This window comes from Podarcis bocagei, assembly GCF_964188305.1.
Source record: "Podarcis bocagei genome assembly, chromosome: Z".
Taxonomy (NCBI): domain Eukaryota; kingdom Metazoa; phylum Chordata; class Lepidosauria; order Squamata; family Lacertidae; genus Podarcis; species Podarcis bocagei.
In genome coordinates, this window is record NC_138140.1 from 11202521 (window position 1) to 11220735 (window position 18215).

At 40.0% G+C, this 18215-nt stretch overlaps 2 protein-coding genes across 10 annotated transcripts in view; one reads left to right on the plus strand and one right to left on the minus strand.

Annotated features, from left to right (window-relative positions):
• Positions 1–18215, minus strand: part of RALGPS1 (Ral GEF with PH domain and SH3 binding motif 1) — a 224098-nt gene that overhangs the window by 92935 nt on the left and 112948 nt on the right. The gene's annotated exons all lie outside the window — the stretch shown is intronic.
• Positions 2254–18215, plus strand: part of ANGPTL2 (angiopoietin like 2) — a 29115-nt gene continuing 13153 nt past the window's right edge. The window contains exons 1-2 of the mRNA XM_081180309.1: positions 2254–2823; positions 13546–14390. Coding sequence (XP_081036435.1) covers positions 13592–14390 — 799 coding nt within the window. The 5' untranslated portion in view covers positions 2254–2823; positions 13546–13591. The remainder of the gene's footprint in view (positions 2824–13545; positions 14391–18215) is intronic.

Sequence of the window (18215 nt, forward strand, 5' to 3'; positions counted from 1 at the left end):
GGCGTAGCGTGGGTTGTCAGCACCCGTGGCAAGGCAAGTAATTTGCGCCCCCTAACCCGTGGATTTGTGCCCCCTAACCCGTGGATTTGCGCCCCCTAACCCTAACCCCCAGATGTTGTGCCCGGTGTGGCTGGCCCCCCCTGCACCCCCCACGCTACGCCACTGCCTCTAGTCACACCAGCCAGCCTGCTGCTTAATATACCTATAGTGAGAACTCATGCGAATTAAACACATGGGTCAAGAATTTTAACTATAACAACAATTACCAACTGATCAAAGATTATCATGGCATCTAAGATTATTCTGTAATTTACATATGACTGAAGCATACATATTCATGCCAAAGATATGGTTTCCATTCTGAGAGAGATCTAGAAGAGTTTCCCCAGAAAGGAAATATACAGAAAAGAAAAACATCTCAAACCATCTCCCTATCTCTGCTTTCTAATTGGAAGCTTTGTGCAGGATTTTATCCAGAGCCCTGCTGGACAATCCCATCAGCCCATCTAGTCTGGTATCCCATACTCACGCGGGTCAAGCCCGATGTTTATGAGGAGCCTACAAATAGGAGCTGAGTGCAACAGCAACTCTTCCCACTTGCAAATTTTAGCAACTGGTATTCAGAGGTATACTGCCTCTGACAGTGAAAGCAGAACATAACTACTGTGGTCATTAGCCACTGATAGTCTTAACCTCACTTTTATCCTGTTGTTTATTTTTATTGTATAATTGTCATGTTTAGAATGTATTGTATGATGTCTACACATTTTTTTAAATAAGGTGTCTAGTAAGTGTAAGTATGAAATAAATTAAAGTTGAGTTTGAAAAGAGGGCCAGGTGGGCAAAGGGACCATCATCCAGAGAGGTTGTTGCATGTGATCTGCGGCAAACTGGAAGTCCACAGCCCACAAATTTTCACTGTAATCACCGCAATACAAATCAAAGTATTGCTACTACAGATCAACACTGATCATCCAGGAAAGTAGGTATGAACTACCAACCTAAGGATTCAAAAAGATTCAAAAAGATTTCTTCACTAAATCTTTCCTGCTTATTCGCAACTAAGTGCCTTTCAAAGACAGACAGATAAGGGAAACATTTTCCAGAACTGTACATTTTTTCAGAATGACAAATGCGCACTTAGAAGCATTGCTAACATAGTTCCGTGCCTAAGGTTAATGTCAGTGTGCGAGGTGTGGAAATCAGTTAACAGTTTGAAATTGGTCCCAGAATTTGCCTGACAAAGCAGGCAGCCACTAACATGCAATCTGAAGTACATTAAAAGCCAGCTGACTTCACATAGGGTCACAATGAATAGGTAAAGGACCCCTGGACAGTTAAGTCCAGCAATAGACGACTATGGAGTGTAGCACTCATCTCACTTCAGGCAGAGGAGCCAGTGCTTATCCACAGACAGCTTTCTGGGGTCATGTGAGACAGCGTAGCTGGGGGTGGGTTGCACTGGGCACCACTCACTTAGGATGGAATAAGAACCTAAAACACATATAGTCTATCACGCAAGCAATGCAATAATTCTTTCTACGGAAATTGTGTAGCAACTTGTACATAGTTGTAACAGGTAAATCTCATCCCCTGGGCCTGGACCAATAAGCAGGTTCTCTCAAGTTTTGAGACTACTGCTTCCCCTAGGGGCAGGAGTAGTTAAAAGCAGCCCACTGGGCAAATTTGAAGGATAATTATGTTGCACTTCCAGGAAAATGAAGGGCATGTGGGTATGCAGGGAGAAACAGAGAGTTGAAAAGTGTGTGTGTGTGTGTGTGTGTGTGTGTGTGAGAGAGAGAGAGAGAGAGAGAGAGAATGCATGGGGGTGGGATGAGGGAGAAAGCACAGCCATCCAGCCCAATTACAATTAAAATAGTGAATGCTTAGCCATTAATCTCATTTCTAGGTATTATAATGCAAGTTCTACACTCAATTATAAAGAATGAGTCACAGTTATTCAGATCACACACACACACACACACACACCACCCACTTTTATTTTTTAGGTGGGGGGTTAGTTAAAAATCTATTACATAATCCCAGAGAACTACACCCTGCCTTGAACAGCAGCGGTTAAAGCTGTATGAAGCATTCATATCTAAAGCCGTCTGTAGCTTTTCAGCATTGCTCTCTGACAAAGTCCAGGGAGGCAGTCTCCTGCACATTTAGATTTCTCCAAGCTGTGGAGAGCTGTGACATCACCGGGTAAAAGTTTGGCTTCAGCCAGCCCTCTACTGTTTGTGGTTAAGGGGAGGCCCTGAATGTGTCTCTTGCTGGTGGATCCCTTGCCCTTGTGGGAGGGGGAAGCGGAGCTTATCCAACCAGAACTTGTCTGCTTACCGCATGCTTGATTATCTCCCCCCCTCCTCCAGCATGTAAATCCACCACAAAGAAGCTGAAGTTCAAATAGGGCTGTTTTAGCTTCGCTTGAAATGATGGATTGAAAGCTTCAAAACTGAAATGCAAAAGAGGCAGAGCTCCTGAAAAGCAAGTCGGTGCTGCAGCCTATTGTCCCTGAGTGTCCATAGCATGGGGACCGACGGCTTTGATTCAGCAAGCAAGTTAAAGGAACAAGAATTTAAACAATAAGGAAGTAACAGGACTGCAATAGCCTTCTTATGTTATCCGTCCCAGCACAGTACCAAATGCATGAAGCTTTTCATGCAACAGAAACTAGATAACCCTCATCGCGAATGAATGCATTTATTTTGCTGCAATCAGTGATGTCACTATTTCTCTGGATGATCTAGTCAGTGAATCTTTTATTGTTATCTTTAAAACAAGTCTCAAGATTGAAGAGAGAAACCAGAAGGAAACAGGGTAAGAATTTGAGATGTGTCACATTTAACATATATTTATATTTTCAGTGCTAGCTGCAAAGTCATTTCAAAAGTGCTCTTGATTTAGAAGAATGCCAGATTTTTGATAAGGCTGATAAATTTGAGTTAGAAATCTTAAAATGTGGTTTTCTTATTAAAATGAATTCATCTAAACACTGAAATGTTACTAGATCTGTATAGACTTAAAAAAAAAAATCAAAATGAATGTTTGTTAATTTAGTTGATGTGCCAAAGTTCTAAGCATTTCTTAAAGTAAAATCAGCAACAACCAGTCCATCACAATATGATTGTTTATGTGCAAAATAATTTTTCCTTCCTAAATATAACACAGCAAAATCCTCTACACTTTGTGTCACTTATTTGAAAGGACTATTGTATTACAACCCAGGAAGCTGGTCTTTACTTTCCTTTGACGCACTGATCAAAGATACAGAAAGTTCCTCTAAGTAGCAGCTCCTAGAATATCACAGTGTTTGCATGTTTAAGTGAAAACTCATTTTTTTAAAAGTCCAAGCTAAGTAGAGCTGGGAATAGTCCTCGCAACAGCTTTTGCAATAGATGCCAAGTGGGAAATCTGAAGCAAGCAAGATATGATCAAACAGTGTTGGAAAGCTCTTATTTTGCAAAGTTCTTAACACATGAAACAGAAAGCAAAAAATGTTAACACATCTTTCAGCATGGATAGGCTTAAAAGAAAATAAAGTGAGGCCACTGTTAAAGGGGAGTAAGAACAAATGTAACATTTGGGTTTAGCTTTCTAACATTTCTAACAAAATGCTGATAACTTCCTGCTTATCTCAGAAACAAAGGTTGCAGGGGCAGTTATAGGGCCTGCCATCTTTTGTCAGCAATCTCAAAGAGGAAGGATACAAAGTTTGGGATAGGTAATCCTTTAAAGTTTCTGAAGGCATTCGGTACCATTTCAAAACAATGCCCTTGCAGAATTAATCAATGATCCCTGTCTTTTGGGGCATCTATACCACTCCTCAGCAAGTGGGAAATTTGCTGGAGGAGCTCTCAACCAAATGAAGGGGGCTGCATTTACCTGCATAGTTTAAATTACACAGAAAAACAGGACTGCTTCTGCCACACAGGGGTTCAGTAACAAAGTGTGTGTGTCTGTTTGGGGGTTAAGTATTTTGGATGGTTCTGATATTAAAAAAAACACTTGCTGCCAGACCATGTTTCACATTTGAGGAGTACGATATGCTTGTTATGATAGTTAACATTAAAAAATATCTTATCTGTCTGCTCCTTGCAATATCCAACACAATGAAGTGGCCTCTTATAATTACTTTTCTCCTGTCTTAAGAGGAGTGTTTCCACATACTCTACAGCAAGTTCCATCTAGAACTTTGTCTTGCAAAAATCTTATTTGGCTCTTGAGCCCTTCTGCTTTTATGCACACTGGATTGCGAAATGCACGAGTACCTGGGAGATTAACCCCTGTTGATTTTTTTTACAAGAACCCATTCTACATGGAATTAGGGTGACAACAAAGGATGTGACAGGATGGGAGAGAAAATGATTTTTAAAAGTCATTAAAAGTACCTCACATAATTTTTCATTCCTTAAATATCTAATTTGAGCTCCAGCAGAACAAAACAATACTCAGCACTTATTGACAGGGTACTTATATTCATCTGTGCTGGGAGTGTCTGCATGTAGTAAGATTCTGGGATGAGGTACTTAAGGAGGTCAACACCACAACTAGGCAAACAGTTGCTAAAAAAACGTAGTCAGCTATTTTCACTGTTTGAGCCTGGGGGAGCATTGTATTTAAGAATTTAATTAGATTCATGTTACTTGCTGCCAGATTTGTGATGACAAAACTGTGGTAGAACAATACAACTCTATTCATATATCTCTGGTACAGTATTTTTTGGCAAATTGCCATTGTGGATGGAGAAACTTACTAATGAAATCCAAGTCATCAAGGGAGAGCAAACCAGGTGCCTTTTTCCCCCTTTCTTTTTTTTTGCAAGAAAGCAGCAATGCTATTTTTCATACTAATAAGACTGACAGTACAAGGAACTAGTCCAATATAGCAATGTGGAATACAATCACTCAAATGTCTAGGGATTTATAATATGTTAATACTATCTTAAGTCCCTCTCTTTGATGAATATGATATGAGTGATTATCTTCTATATTATTATTAGAAGAATCCAATTTAAACTTCAGCTATATATGAAGCAACTGTAAAGAAAAGAGCTCTTGTGATCATGTACAGAGTGACCTTTCCTCTCTACCAGCTATGTGCACCTGCTAGCACATTTCTATCATTAAGAAGCAGAGCTCTATGCCAAAGTGGATGATTTGAAGACTGGCCCCTGTAGCCCTTTGTTTAGAAGCAAAGCACTCTATAGTTTGGGTGCAAACTGCTTTATAGCTCACAGGCTCCAAATATTTTACATAAGAATCTACTACTGAGTCATCTGAAGGGACGCGGGTGGCGCTGTGGGTTAAAGCCTCAGCAACTAGGACTTGCCGATCGAAAGGTTGGCGGTTCGAATCCCCATGGCGGGGTGCGCTCCCGTCGCTCGGTCCCAGCGCTTGCCAACCTAGCAGTTCGAAAGCACCCCCGGGTGCAAGTAGATAAATAGGGACCGCTTACCAGCGGGAAGGTAAACGGCGTTTCCGTGTGCTGCACTGGCTCGCCAGATGCAGCTTTGTCACGCTGGCCACGTGACCCGGAAGTGTCTGCGGACAGCGCTGGCCCCCGGCCTCTTGAGTGAGATGGGCGCACAACCCCAGAGTCTGTCAAGACTGGCCCGTACGGGCAGGGGTACCTTTACCTTTACCTTTTTACTGAGTCATCTATGGTTCCAAACTTTCACCAGGATAGCAAACATTCAGAAAGCTCCCTGAATTTGCACCATTCATATTGCTAGCTGATCAAAGTCTACTGACACAAACAAAATACTTCAGTGGTCTTCTGGTGGTGGCCCCTAACCCAACATCTAGGAACTCTCATTATAACAAAATGTCAAGGCCTATGTTGCTTAGGGGAAATGGGAAAGAAGGAGAATGTGAAATAGTCTGACAACTTACAGTATCTACAATAAGATGGGAAACTAGTTAGAGTATCTATAATTAGAATACTTTTGTCACAATTACAACTTCTACAAAATTCAGATTAGATATCAAACCAGTTTTTTCTACATTCTAGCTATGATAGAATGTATTATAAAATAAGTGGCATCTTTATATAACTACAAATGTACTAGTACCTAGTAGTTGGGTGTTGTCCAGCATAATTTAACTGACTGCTGTCACTGTGTGATTTTTTTAAAGGACATTTGCACAGAAAACACCCATTACAGCTTTGCATTCTACATTATTCCCAGAGAAAGGGAATAATACACCAATGAACTGCCTACTGCAATCTGGTATGTTCATAAATGGTCAGAGACTCAGGTTTATTTTTTCAGGGAAAAATACCACATGGCTAAACACTAGGTCTTTCATGAATTCTCATTCATTTGGGTATGAAGGTTTGCTGCTTATGAAAATTGGGCCAAAACATTTTGATACACTACTCAGCCTGTGAACTATTATGGAGAAAAACCCTCCAAAAACTGGTACCCAGTTGCCTAAACAATTTATGACATACATATATTGAAAGGGGAAAGACCATGAACTTTCATATTCACTTGGGTATTAACTTGGGTTTCCATCTATCTTTAAATGTGATTGCGATCACATATATTTAAACATGATCTTCTTTTGTTGATGTTAGGAGTGAAGTGGGAATTGCTGGGCAGATTGATTATCTTTGCTTTGAGCTTGTTATATCTGTGAAATATATGTTTTCCTGACTTACTAAGGCTGATTTAATTTTGATAAGCGTTCTAAAACTTCATACAATTATCTTCTTCCCTGAGTATTAATTGTTCAGGCATTAAAGGTATGCATTCTGAACTCTTGTTAGATATTTTCTGTATGTTTTCAATGTGCACCATGGGAAATGGAACCTTGAAGTGGTTGCATCTAAACCAGCAATGGACTCTGATTCAGTACAGCATGGGGCCTTCCAGAGACATTGCACCCCTCTCTTAGTACAGCAATAATAGTAGCTATATGCTGAAATGCGCCTCTAAGACATAAACGCCTGCCTTGGTGCTGGGGTATAGCTGAGTTGTTAGTCAAGCCAGAGTGTCAGCGAAATACAAAGTAGATCAACAACCTCCAAAGAGCAGAAGTAAAACTGCTGAAATTTCAGTGGTATTTCAAGATCGTGTAGATAAACAGGAGAGATGGAGCAAGAAACTCAGCGATGATATAATCCACACATTCCAATAAGTGCCTATGACACACAAATATCTCCCACACAGAAACATACTATGGCAGTCCTGCTTGCTAGGTCAGCAATGGATGTTTCTGAAAACTATAGTTAAATTGCAGAGAAAAAGTGACTTAAAGACAGCAGGTGTGTGCTAGCTTGGGAGACAGCAAGCAGGCAAATTAGCAGTGGCTGCCCGAGAGAAGTGGTGCAGAATCAAGGCTGGCATTGGTGGGCACCTGGTGAATGTCCACACCCCAGTATAGGGTCTACTGATTAGAATCACCTAGACCCGTTCCATCTCTTTGTCACTGCAACCTGCTTCTGCACCTGCCTCTTGCTCTGGCTCAAAGCGGATAAGCAAGCAAACAACAGTTATGAGCAGTAGCTGTCACTGTCTGCTTTCTTATTGGCTTTGTCTAGCAAGCAATCATGGGATGGCACTGATGAAGCAGATGAGAAGCACCAACAGGCAACAATAGTAGTGAGGGGGTACACTTATTGAGAGAGGAGAACATATTGAAGGTGTCTTGCTCAATCCTCCTTTCCCCGCCTACAAAACAAACACCCCCCCAAAAAAAAAACACCCTAGCTGAGGTCACATTTAATGGACCAGAATGCTTAGTGGGTTTGTTTTTTTAGCTTCTCTCCAAAGTGCAATGTAACTTCCCATAAAACATTGCATTGTGCCACCTGCATACTCTGCACTGATAAATTCCTATTGTACAGCTCTTTGCATTTCAGCATAGCAAAACAAACAAACAAGATATCTTTAAGATAAATAGATTTAATGTTTAGGCACAGAAAATACCTTTATGATATTTTATGGCTATGGGGATTTCCATTTGTCTTAGTAAGAAATTTTAATATAACCCTAGTAAATACATATGCTAGTAAAGACAAAGTATAACCTGTTTCTTTTACTATGGGATCTGAAGTAGATTAGTCTCTTGCAGTGTTGACTTTAGCTTTCCAAACATCAGCTCTGTCACTTAAAAAGAATTCTGCAAAGACTCATAGAAGAATCTTTGTTTAAATTACAAAATGTTCTCCCTCAAACATATAATTCATAGTAATTTGTAGTCCTTAAAACTGCATAAATAAGATTACCCACAATTCTTTTTTCCCTATTTGAAAACTCTACAGTTGTGAAGATAACAAAGGTAAGAGCTTTCATGAAATGTCTCATGAAATACCAAGCCACCACTTGCAGGCTATGACTTTGTGACTATATAAATAGTCACAGGATATATAACAGGATATTAGGACTGAGCCAAATATTATCCAAAAAATATTTTCAGTGTGAAAAGTGGGTTTTCAGGTGAAATATGTTTCCTGAAAGAATGCCTAACCTTATCCCTTTTGCATCTATTTGTTGGTGAAACTTTTTTGGTCCAAGTGTGACACTGTCATGTATCCAATCAGATTTGGCTATGTGACAATGTTAACTAAGGGCAACTGAAGCTAATTCAGAGGGAACAGAAACATTGCTCTCAATCCCAATTAGCTTTGTTTGGCCTCTGAAGTAGTATTGCCTAGCCAAATGTGATTGGCTATGTGACAGCATCATTATTACAAGGATGCTGGGCAACTGAAATAAAAAATTGTGTTGAAACTGCATCAGGTCTGGTCTTCAAAAAGGTTCCCAACAGAGCTACCACCTGAAAGCCAAATACAAAGGGATGGGAGTAAGTGCAGGCTGCTGTACATGTGGTGTGCATTATCTATCTATAATATACATGCGCGCGCACACAGATTTGTAAGCCGAGGTGGTACTTTCTCTCTGATCTCCCCATGAAAAAGTATCTAAAACAAAAAGGGTATCCGAAAAATTGCATAAAAGGCAGAGTGCTTTTCAATGGGTGGGTGGGGGGTTTCCTAGAAGGTGCCTCTTGTTTCAGAAATAACATACTATTCCAACATCGTATTATCTCAAGCATTTTAGTCTTAATTGTATAATCAACACATGAAATTACTGGGGATGAAGAATATTTTTGAGGGGTATGTCAGTGCAAGCTTTGTGACACCATTAAAGATTCTAGGACATTGTCCTCAAATCGTATAATATAGCCCCTTGGGATGGCAAAATGTCTTGGGTCCAATCTATCTGAGCTCTTGCTAAATGTTATCATATAGTTCTTATCAGAGCTATTTTTTTTAGAAAAAGGGCTAGAACTCTCCATGAATGCTTCCTTGGTTCTCTTATAATGGCAATGGCGCCCACCTGAGAGGTGCTGGAACTGAGTTCTGGTGAGTTCTGGCTGAAAAAAGCTCTGTTTTTTATTCTCTCTATCATTTAGAAATAAAGTACTCTCCTCTCCTGGTTAAGGAAATATGCTAGTGGACCCTTAACTTGTACTGAGCTACAGATATAATATAAATGAGGTCCTGGCATAGGAAGGAAAACTTTATCTAGAATCACAATGATAATTTGATAGAACTTGAAGAAATTTTATTTGCAACTTTAACAAAATTAGCAAAACATGCTATAACTTAAAAGCTGAAAGTATATGTAAAAAAGCCTTACAGTGCAACATGATAATTCCCACAGTGAGTCTTGGTTTTCTCACTTGTAACTTGAAGTGCCAAGGAAAATATCTAGTTTTGTTTTTCCTTGTCAGGAACAGGGGAGAAAAGTAATATATTTTCTTTGGAAGCTTGTTTCCCCTCTACTTATTAGATAAGAACATTTTCAGTTGTGCCCCTCGAGACACAATTAGTTGAACAAACGCTTTAAGAGTAAACACAGTAAGGTCCATTACTGCCTCACTCTTCTTACCCCTTTGCCAGCCATTTGAATAGCCAAGACCAGATGGTTAGAAGAAATCCCAGCCCTACTTGTGTTAATGGAAGCTCAGGCACTGATTTCAGCATACTCAAAATTCCACACTAAAACACAACAGCAAAAGAACTTCTCCAAACCAGTAAACCAAGTTCAAAGGCATGGGTTTTTTTCTTTTGGATTCAGAGCATAAAATGTGCTTTTAAAAAATGTGTGAAGGAAAGGTGAAAGGTAGAACTGTTAAAGAGAGCCAGTAGGGTTGAGTGGCTATGGAGCTGAAATCTGATCTGGCTAAAGTTCCACCTCAGTTATAAACTCACTATGTGGCCTTGGACAAGTCACTTTCAGCTTCAGTTTCCCATCTTTAAATACAAATAGCAACAATCATTCTTACTGTCAGGCTCCTGTCCCAAAGTACAGTGATAACAACTCTTACTTGTAAACAAAGAAGAAATCTTTATTCAGGCTAATAGCAGTACAGGCTCAGCAGCAAGCACAAAGGCCAGAAGTCAAGATTCCAAAGTTCATAAGCAAGGTTCACAATAGAACAAAACCTATGAATATGTCCCAACAGTTGACATGCCCCTCCCACAAAGCTTTTAAAGATGAGGCAGGGTGAGCTCACTCAGAAGACTCGTTCGTCCTATAGTTCTGCAACACGCACAAAGTGTGCTGTTTGGCTGGGTGCATCTGATCTCACGTTCAAAGGCACCATCTAGTTCTTGGCGACAAGATTGTGTCCTGCACCTCTGCCTCTAGCTTGGCTGCCACCTCCTTCTGTTCAGATCCTCCTTCTTGCTGGCCAAAGTCCTCCCCTCCTCTGAGAAACTCTTCAGGAGGAGCAGAGGAGAGAGCTGGCAGCTCTGCTTCTCCCTCTCTCACATCTAGAGTCACAAGGGGAGGACATCTCTTCTTTATTCCTGGATGCCAGTCTTCCAGTCTTCCAGTCCCCCATTTGCTCCTTCCTCCTCCTCCACGCCATATCATGTCAGAGCCAAGGGGCCCACGGCACTAACATCAGCAAAGCTGGCACAACAAAGGGACATAAACACTGTCATATAAAAGGCTACATAAATTACTAGTGATAGAAATAGCAACAGCTGCTGCTATAGTGCATCTAAGTACAATCATTGCTAATATTATGACTTATCTTCATACAAATGATCTTTATCTGTGCACTTTTGTTGTTGTTGGAGGAGGAGCTTTTGTGATAGCAAAACTAGAGCATTAAGGCATTATGGCCTTTATGCTAGCCTACTCTTAAAATGGAGAAACACTGTAAAAATACAACATGAAGGAATTTCAACAGAAAAACTGAGATTCTAGTCATGTTGAATAAGGGTTTGAAAGGAGAAAGAGGGAAAAGAGAGACCTGAAAGCTATACATTGAAGCAAGTCCTCACTCCCACCCCCGAGCCTGCTTTTTAATAACTACTATGCTGAAGACATTTTCAAGAATAGTTCAACTGTGTAAAGTAAGAGGGCTGGAAGCCTGCCAGGGTCACCAAGTGTGACCCACTGTGCAAATGCAAGTTAAAGCTGTCTGAGGGAGTTTTAATTTATGCTTCAAATTTCTTCAAGAATTTGACTGGCATTGCTTTAAAGACTACACAGAGTTTATAACAGTTCCTTCTTCCTTTCACAAAAGAATTTTGTCATACAGTACTATCATGCATTATGTTAACACTAGAAATTCTTTCTTGATGTCGTCATAGTCTGAGCTCAAGTACTTACTAAAGTGCTGTCTCATTTGGATTGGCTTTTGATTTGGGAATTAGTTAGGTGTTACAAAATCTTCACATCTATGAAGTAGATATTTTGAGTATTCCGTTTTATTGTATTTCCTTTTTTAAAACTGCTGTTACCTTGCTGTAGGCTTTTCAAAAGGTCTGAATAGAAATTTAATTGTATAATCAATCTGAGAGGTTTTCTTGGGAACCCAGAAACATTTTGGGGTGCTACTTCTAGATATTCCAGCCAAAGAACTCTGCAATACACATCAAGAGAAAATAGAACCAATGCTCACTATAATTTCCCCCTCAAATCATTTTTATTAAATGCTCACTATTTTAAAGACTTTCCTTGGGACTGAACTTTGCAGAACATTAGAATTGAACCTAGCTCGGGAGCTACACCATGGTTACAGAGCTCATGGTTTGCTTTGAGAAAGACAAACCATGGGCCCATTTTTACAGCTAACACTAAACAAACTTGTTGTGTAGCTTGTTGTAGAATGGCAGCAGGAGGTCCATGGGAGGAACAAAGCAACCACCATTTTATCACTGGCCACCAGCACACTTACTCATTTGCTGTAAGCCATAGTAAATGAAAATGAAGCAATGAGTAAAACTGAGCATTCGGTAACTGAAGGCACCAGGCACTACATCTGTCACAATATATTCTTCTTCTTGAGGCAGAGCACCGGATTGTACTCCTCCACCCAACCTAATTAAGATTTATAGTAAACAAGGCTGGTCAAGTTATTTTGGCACTTGAGGCAGAAAACCCCACAGATGCCTCTACCTGGCAATAAAAACACAGCAATTAAATATTTGTTGCCATTTAATAACATCCAAAATCAATCATGTGAGGTGGCTGCCTCACTCAGTCTAATGACTATCTTTCCTGCAGAAGAGCAGAATATGGACACATCTTCAAAATGCCTCCTCTTATTTCAAATCATCTATCAAATCAGACTAAGGGCTCTCCCTGAAGAAGCCCAAGCACTGGAGCAACTTTTTTCCAACTTTTCCTGGTCCTCCTGGGTCTTTGATAGGACAAGAAGGCATTGTATGAAGCTAATCTATCCCAATTTATTAGTAAAACAACAACCAGTGAGCTCTCACCTACCACTTTTTCCACATCTCAGCCTGCTATTCCCACCAACATTAAACAGAGTTGTGCAGGGCGCTCTTTCTATCTCTGCTTCTAACGGTTGTAAACAGCCATTCAGTCTGCATGGGTAGGCAAACTGAGGCCCGGGGGCTAGATCCGGCCCAATCGCCGCCTAAACCCGGCCTGCGGACGGTCTGGGAATCAGCATGCTTTTACATGAGTGGAATGTGTCATTTTATTTAAAATGCATCTCTGGGTTATTTGTGGGGCATAGGAATTCATTATTATTTAAAAAAATTAGCCCAGCCCCCCCCAAGGTCTGAGGGACAGTGGACCAGCCCCCTGCTGAAAAAGTTTGCTGACCCCAGCAAGCTACATATCAGAGACAGCAAGGGAGGGAGAGATGGAGAGATGTAAGAAATCATCAGAACAAAGCCCAGGGTGTTACTATTTACTTCAAAAGAATCTGTAAGCTACTAACATGCTGTCTGTATATACATATTTATTTATTTCCCCCATCACAAGGGAGACACCTAGTCACTACAGATAATGAGGCTTATGACAACCTTGTCCATTCTCTTTTTAGAAGGCCAATTTAACCAGATTTCTGGTTAAATTTGCCTAACTGCTAACTTGATTTTGAACAACAGTTTCATACTTTTAAATAAAGAGGTATTTCTAAGGATCAGTTACCATTTTTAAAACACATTTACTGCCTAGTAGAACAGTACTGCTTTTTTGTTTGCTGTGATTTATTACTGGGTATTTAATATTGTGTATGTACTTCATATTTAAAACAGATCACAAAGCGCTTTTCATACAAGCCAATTCAAAAATAAAGGGACCATGAAGGCAGCAGTTTGCTTATTGCTAATGGCTATTGTGGGAGTGCGTGCCAGCAAGACCCAAGATTTCGAAGGCAGCGATGAGGGAGAGGAGCAAGAATTCATTTACACAAACAGGTATAAGCGCTCCAGCGACACACAAGACAAGTGCACTTATACCTTCATTGTACCTCAGCAGAAAGTGACGGGTGCCATTTGTGTTAATTCAAAGGAACCCGAAGTACTTGAAAACAGGGTAAATAAGCAAGAACTAGAGCTACTGAACAATGAGCTGTTAAAGCAAAAGAGGCAAATAGAAACCCTCCAGCAGCTGGTGGAGGTAGACGGAGGAATTGTTAATGAGGTGAAGCTTTTACGAAAAGAGAGCCGCAACATGAACTCGCGGGTCACCCAGTTGTACATGCAGCTGCTGCATGAGATCATCCGAAAACGGGACAATGCTTTAGAACTTTCCCAACTGGAAAATAAGATACTGAATCAGACTGCTGACATGTTGCAGCTTGCAAATAAATACAAAGACCTGGAGCACAAGTACCAACATTTGGTATCCATTGCTAATAACCAGTCTATAATAATTGCACAGCTAGAAGAGTACTGCCAAAGAACACCCTCCATTAAACCAATCCCACAACCTCCACAGCCACCAAATCGAGTCTACCAGCCTCCCACTTACAATCGTATCACTAACCAAATATCCACCAACGAGATCCAGAGTGACCAGAATTTAAAGATTCTACCACCGACTCTCCCAACCATGTCTTCAGTTACCAGTATCCCAACTTCCACTGACAAACCATCAGGTAAGTGGAGTACTCAATATACCTAAATATCACTAATGCCTAAACAGCTTTATAAAACAAAGTCTCAATCTCATTATTGTGTATAAGTTGTAATGATGACACCTCAGAGCTTAAAAGAGTGAGATAAACACCCAGCTGCAATAACAAGATGGGGACATATGAGAATTATCAGGCAGGGCAGGGTTGAGCTCTTTGAAAAAACCACATAGTGCAACAGTGCAAGACAACTAAGCTAGAGGTGTAGTTTTTTGCTCACTATCTTCAGATCAGACTGATTTCTTAAAAGCATGGAGCATTCTGGACTGCCCTTAATCCTCCCTCCAGAATACCAGAAGGGGCGAGGGGCGAGTCAGGCCAATTTCATCCAACTCCACCTTGTTCCCTGTCACATCCAACTTACATCCTCAACGTTTCAGTAGCCCCATTTTGCTGCATAGGCATGGGATCATTGAGGTCAGTATCAAAGGTATGAAGTGAGCAAATGATAGTGCTATGAAACCGCTTTATACATTTTGCATTCTTGCTTTAAAATAACAGGATTTGACATGTCAATACTTTGTGATAGAGATGGGATTAGCTTATTTTCTAAAGATGCTTTGCATGTTGCCTGACCTACATTATACAATGCAGAAAATTTGGATATTTCATTCAATTCATTCATTCATTCATTCATTCATTTGAGCCTTTATAAACCATTAACTCATAGAAAGTATAATAGTGGTGTACAATAAAATAAAATAAAATAAAATAAGTTAAAAAACAATTAAAAATAATATGATACAGAACAAATGACCAACACGGAATCAAATTAATTATTTAAAAACACTTGGCAAAAGAAAAACACTTTCATGCAAGCGATGAAATATTAAAATTGTAGGCACCTGTCTTGGCCCAGTTCACATGTTATAGTAAACAATAATAATTTACCAATAATGTGCCTTTCTGAGTTGTTTTCCTCCCACTAAGGTTCAAGGGTAATAAACTATTATCCACAGCTTAGTGGTTACGTCCAAACCAGGGATTGCAGCTTGCTTTGCTCTGATAACGTGTAGTTCTTGACAGGCTGGAGAGATGTAGGGTGTGTATGGGTGGCCACCTCTAACTATTGTGTGGGTTCAATGTAACCCATTTGTTGGCTCTGATCCTACTCACAACTGGTACATAGCCCATGGACAGCTGCATATGAGGAAATGCAGCCCTTGGGCTCAAAAATTGTCCCCATCCCTGCTATAGCGATTCTGAGTACAAGGTTGCATCTCCTTGTCATCATGGGTCTGCCAAGGGTCCTATGCGCCATAATTTTTATATGCAATGGTAAGTTAATTATTTCTTCAAGTTAAAGCAGAAGGATACAATCAAAATCACTGGAACAAGTTACTCATGATTTGAAAATTAAGTCCTATTTAGTTAAATCCAACTAGATTAGAATGGATCCAATCCAGTGTTGTATGAGTTTACCTTTTTTATCTTGTAAGAGCACGTGTTTATACAGACCGGGGATGGGAAGCCTGTGGTTCTCCAGATGTTGCTGGACTAACTACAACTCTTACCAATCCCAGATGTTGGCCATGCTGGCTGAGAGTGGTGAAAGTTGGGAGTTAAACAATATCTGGAGGGCCTCATGTTCCCCGCCCCTTGTACACACACACACACACACACACACTGCCAAATAAAACAGTCTGACAGGTGGAAGGATATAGCAAGGGCAGGAAAAAATAATCAACTCATTTGTGAAATATTGGGTTATGATGATTTTGAGAGTTTATTAAGCCTCGTAAACATTCCAGGGTCCTTTAATGTACAGGATAAACCAACCAAATAAAAAGGTTTATTAAAAAGGAGTCATAACTTTTCTTTTTTTAATGCATCGACCATTTCAGAGGTTACTTAAAAACTGAGTAAAACAACCAAAAAGACTATTCATGGCTCTTTTGGCCCAAAGAAACCAGGCTGTAAGCAGGCATGTTTAAATACACATGGTTGTGTTTTCTGCTAGTATTGTTTTTACTAAGGGAATGGTTAGTGGTAAAAGGTGACCTCACTCCAAATAGCAATGTTATTATTGTTATTATCAGTTTTTCCATTATGAACTCCTTGATTTCAAATGGATTATAACTTGGCCAGAAACCTTTGCTCCAGGCTAAAACATGACATCAAATATGGCAACCTGGCAGCAATTAAAGAATCAAAATAAAAAACAGGTAAAACACTGTTTTTAATACCAGTAGCAAGAAGAAAAATTCCCTGTTACTGATACTTGATCCCATTGTTAAAAGTCATGCTACAAGCAGGGGGGGAAACAAACAAACAAATAAATAAATAAATAAATAAATAAATAAATGCACTTAAGCATCACATTGTTCAGCCACAGGTTTCTGGATGACTGCACCTTTGGGTATTGTGTTACTCAGAAGAGGAGCGCAAAATTTCATCAGAGAATCATTTGCCATATACACAGTACTGAAAGCACTACTAAACAAGATACAATAGTTTGGCTTTATCATGGCCCATAAGAGGAACCTAAGTGGAAGCATGAGGGGGAGAATAAAGTTAGGCAGCAAGATCTCATAAACAAATGTTTAAAAAGACACGCAAAGCTATAGCCACATCAAAGAAATGATATAGGCATAGATGGGACTACTTAGCATTTTGAAATTTCATGAGAGGCATAGGCATTTACTTGCACAAATCTCTGCTGAGAAGTGATGTGGTCCCATTAGTTCATGTTACTTCCTCCATCCAGCTGAAGCAGTAGCTCTGCTCGGCGTGAGGGATTTAAAGATATTTGGACTAGATAGGAACATCCTATTGTCTAGTCTATGCATATTGACTTGAAAGTATGCCTCAGAGTGCTTAATGAGGATTACTTCTTAGAATGTGTGTAAAGACTGTAGTCTTAGAGACTATTCACATGAATGTTAGCACATGGGAACAAAAGAAAAGAATCAAGTTGCTGAATTCCAGTTTCATCAGACTGTCATTGGTATGACACCAGATAGGTTTTTAGCAGATGAGAGCATATTCATACTGAAGGCCAATCAAGACTGAAAGCAGAAGCATGAAGACAAAGCCAACACTACTTTAACTTGCCCTAAGCTTTCCCCCATTGCCACCATGGCATATTGTCAGATTCACACGTAACATTAAACTATGATTTAGTGATACTCACATGTGTCTGTAGACTTGAATTCTTCCCCATTAATCTGTTCTCTTCTAGTAGAGCCAAAAAGAGATACAACCTGTTGCTCCCATTTCCAACTAAGCATAGCTGCATGTTATGGCTGTGCCCAAACAAACAATAATTTGTGTTAACTATGGTTTTGTGTAAGGGTCACTAACCTTTGACCCTCTAGTTGTTATCAGACTACAAATCTGATCATCCCTGGTCATTGGCAATGCTGGCTGGAGCTGATGGGAGATAGAGTCCAACAACATCTGGAGGGCCAAATGTTGGCCACCCTGGTTGAAGAACAAGCCAATGTCAAAACACAGTTGATTATGCTAGCTTGTTTCCCTGAACCATAGTAAATATTGGCACAGTTTCTAATTTGGACGGAAGTACATAACTATTGGAAGCTGAAAATGGAAGCTAAACCTTCCAATGTCATGGCCATGTCAGAGGAAAAGAGGTGGGTATGTAAGCCCTATCCTGTTCAGACTCATTCTGTAGTGCTAAACTATAGTTTAGCATAGTGTTCAGTAACTTAGTAGTTGCTTAAAAAGGGGGCTTCTGACAGAGTTCAGTATGATGTGTATTTTCAGATCATAACCTTGGTCTTAGGGAACAGAAATGAGAAATTCATATCAAAGTTTACAGAACATAGT